We start from the raw sequence: 3,818 nt of genomic DNA, 5'->3' as shown, positions 1-3,818 counted from the left end.
GTGCGGAATTGTACAGAAATATCGTGCCAATTCACCTTCAAGGGAATCCGCCGAATCCTCATCTTCCTTTGACGATTTGCGAGAGGAGTGGAGAAGTTGTGGATCTGTTGAGGGAGGCAGATTGTGTTTTGGAGGTTCTGTACATGCAATTCGTCTGATGGTGGTGGATTTGACTATCATGACAAGTAGTCATTAACTGGGGAGTTAGAAATAATTAATCCCTACTTATCTATGGTTGTAATTCTCCATTTGAGGAATTTATTCGTACATAATAGAGAATCTTTCAACCACACTACTATACGTCTAAGATAGAATTCCTATCTTGAAACTATTACTTGTATAAATATATAATTTCCTCATTATATCAAGTGTGGGCGCACTATTTTATCTGAATCTACAGCCACACCCACGTCGATAATGATCGCCTTGTCCCCACGTATAATTTCTGAATAACACTCACCTTAAACTAACCCACAGTCACTAGACAAGGAGCATACACTATAAACTTTGCAACATTGTTTTCTTATTACATACAATTTCACCATAATTTAACCCTCAACCACAAGACAGGGTACATACAGAATAATTTTCCCAATATTGCTTTTTATTACACACTATTCATAACAGGCACTCAAACCTTTATTTTTCAACTTTTTTTTCGCAAAGAGTTTAACAATAATAAGACAGCCGCAGCCGCCGCTTGAAGAACACAAACTTATAATCTAATCATCTGCAAAATGTCACCTAAGGGACTTATGACTCATCTGAGTCCACCTTAATAAATCAAATTGCAAGCTGAATACCAAATTCCAGCGAAGTATTTGTAAATGAGTATTAATTTCACTTTCAGCTTTACAGAATATAAAGCACCGTCATATTCATAAACAAAATAAAAAATAACTGCAACGGCCACCAAATTGCCTGAGCAGTTGCATTACTAATTTGCCACACAGTAAAGGAGCCAGGGGGTGTTCCCAGGTTTAAACTTTTTGGAAAGTGGTACGGGATATTTGAAGAATTTTTTGGAAAATTCGAAGAAAATGTGAGAAAAGTTCTGGCCCAAAATATGAAAAAGGCTACTGCAAGTATAATTCCGAGTAACTTTAAGATCAGTATAATTCCGAATAACCCTAAACCATAGGCGTGAAGTTTTCCACACCAGAGCGATAGGACGTCAAGCTTTCCACGATACTGCTGCTGCTGCTCCAACAGGGCTGTATTTTCGGAATCTTCGGCCGCTTCGTCCAAATTTCTCTTTTTCACGTTCTTCACCACACTTTCAACGATTTTATCCAGCACCTCCCCCTCGTCCCTGGCAAAAATTAAAACAAGGTTGGTTTAAATCTATCTATATATGCATCATTAAAATAGATATTGAGAGCGGAGGATGAGTTCTCACGTATTATTTGCATCGAGCTCGAAACCGCTTATTTCTGAAACATCAGAAAGAACCTTTCTCCACTTTTGAATAGTGTCTGGGTCGTGTCGCGGCTTCTCTTGATGAGTTTGCGTATCATATGTTTTCTTCTCTTCCAATTTCCGCAGGTCCTCCGAGTAAACTCCACCTGTGCCCTGCGTCCACCGCAGCTGAGCAGGCTTCACGTGGTAAAACACTGGGATAATTATGGCCCCCGACTCGCACATCTCCCACATCTGGAGCAGCTCGTCCAAACACCATTTAGATTGTGCGTATGTGGGAGAAAATATAGCCACGTGGACGGTCGCAGTTCGAATAGCTCTTTGTATTTGCAAAGTAAGATTCTGTCCCTCTTGCAATTCCCGTTTGTCCAGAAAGGCTCGAAGCCCTCGTTGAAGCAAGCGTCCGTAAAGATGACTCGCAAAGGTATTCTTCACATCCGGACCGCGGTGATTGATGAAAACATCATACCCGCAAGAGTCCAGAGGCGTAGCGGCGGAGGTGGAGGCGGATGGAGCAGGGGAGTCATCCTCCTGAGACGTAGCGGCGGAGGTGGAGGCGGATGGAGCAGGGGGTGTGGATATGGATATGGATTGCAGTTCAATTTCTGGGTTCGCCATTGAAGAGTATATTTAAGGCACTACAGATTTTCGATTGGCCTTCTTTCTCTACGTCGAAGTCAGCCCTGTACCTTTGGTACTACCCTTCTCTGATAAAAATAGATTGCTTTGCAAAGCGACCGTGCTTAGGCTCTGTTAAGCATGAATTCAGCTAGGGAAGTACATGGAAAATTCATTTAACGCGTAACAACATTTTCTATGTTCCTAACTATGTCCGTGTGGGGACTATGAAAAGTTCAGTTAACGCATAACAACATTTTCTATGTTGCTAACTCTGTCCGTGTGGGAACTATCCAGTGCAAATCGGGATTGGTTTTCACCTGTCGCCGTCCATCTTGATGGGATTTGATTGGCAATTACCTATTTTGACTACCAATTCACAAAATAAAAAATTAGATGGGTTGGTAAAATGGAAGCAGAGAGTAAGGCTCTGCCATCTTTATCTAGTCACAGTCATCCTCTTCGACACGCTATCCCGCTTCGAAGTTCTTTGCGCCACGTGTATATTGCTTTGCCATTAACAATAAGATTCTCAAACCTCACACAAGATCATCATCTACCATGTCCACACGCAATATATAATTTTGATTTTACAATATATTTTAAATTTTAAATTTTTTAATATATATATATTTTAATAAATTATTAAAAATAAGATTCTCAAACCTTACGCAAGATCATCATCTACCATGTCCACACGAAATATATAATTTTGATTTTACAATATATTTTAAATTTTTTATTTTTTAATTATATATATATATATATATATATAATATAATATAATATAATATATAGTAATTTGACCCATTTGATTAATCATATCAATGATACTAACATAAATAAAACAACCCATGATTCATATGGAAATGGAGGTTAGTGTCTTTGATATTTAGACTCTAACGATATAATTTAATTATTCAATTAAAAAATTAAAAAAAATCTTTTTTAGTGAGATTTTTTAGAAATTTTTCTGGTGGGTTTTTTGAGTGTAATTTCTCTAAAATTTGGTAGGAATTTAGAGAAAATCACAAATTTGATGGGTAACCATGCATAATTGAAATGCCTTAGAGGGTTTTTAGGGTGTTGAATCCATATATACAGTCAAAAAACCAATTTAAATAGCACAAATCAAGATTTCACCTCAAAATTTTCTACCGATTCGGGCACTGGAAAATTCAGAAAATCACACTAAATCAAGTCCAATTAAAAATAATATAATATATGAATGGCCATATCTCCAATTAAAAATAATATAATATAATATATGAATAACTATATTTTTTGTTTTGTACACTTTTATTAGCAAACGATATAATAAAAATAAATATAAAAAAGTAAGGTGTAAAAATAATTTACTAAACATAAATATTTAGATTTGGTAGGTGTACTTTTTATTAAATGTTATCATACTTGGTTGAATACATTTTCTTTTAGACAATTCAATTTTAAATGTTTGACATTTGGTTGAATCTCTGTTTTGGACAATTCAATTTTAAACGGCATAAAGTGAACAGTAAGAAAATAGAAATTCAAATTTAAAAATTTTCAATATTATTTTTTATTTCAAAATATTTAGTTTAATATTTAATTTTTTCAAAACTTTAATGAACTTTATAAAATCTAATTGAAAGTAATTATTGTTCTTGGTGTATTATTAAATAATTTAGAGAATCAAATCCTTCATAAAAGTGAACCGTAAGAAAATAGAAATTCAAATTTAAAAAAATTCAATATTTATTTTTAAATTTCAAAATATTTAGTTTAATATTTAATTTTTT

The 3,818-nt window shown here is 34.8% G+C and overlaps 1 protein-coding gene across 1 annotated transcript; it reads right to left on the bottom strand.

Moving 5' to 3' along the window:
• Positions 1-576: 576 nt before the first annotated feature.
• LOC149211405 (uncharacterized) lies at positions 577-2,163 on the bottom strand. The gene is made up of 2 exons (XM_089390424.1): positions 1,400-2,163; positions 577-1,312 (listed from the first exon to the last, which is right to left on the bottom strand). Exons 1-2 carry the CDS (start codon positions 2,035-2,037, stop codon positions 853-855), a joined length of 1,098 nt encoding a protein of 365 aa, XP_089246550.1. The 5' UTR covers positions 2,038-2,163; the 3' UTR covers positions 577-852.
• Between the last annotated feature and the right edge of the window lie 1,655 nt (positions 2,164-3,818).

The sequence above is a fragment of the Pinus tabuliformis genome, chromosome 1_1 (genome assembly GCF_031772625.1).
Source record: "Pinus tabuliformis cultivar Carrire ecotype Pingquan chromosome 1_1, CPIR1, whole genome shotgun sequence".
Lineage (NCBI taxonomy): Eukaryota > Viridiplantae > Streptophyta > Pinopsida > Pinales > Pinaceae > Pinus > Pinus tabuliformis.
This window is presented reverse-complemented; position numbering and strand designations above follow the sequence as displayed.

What these genes read in the sequence shown, in the direction of transcription:
- LOC149211405 (XM_089390424.1), bottom strand. Translation starts at nt 2,037, where the DNA reads ATGGCGAACCCAGAAATTGAACTGCAATCCATATCCATATCCACACCC. An exon ending in GAGCTCGATGCAAATAATAC is followed by an intron (nt 1,313 to 1,399) that starts GTGAGAACTCAT and finishes AATTTTTGCCAG; the next exon opens with GGACGAGGGGGAGGTGCTGG.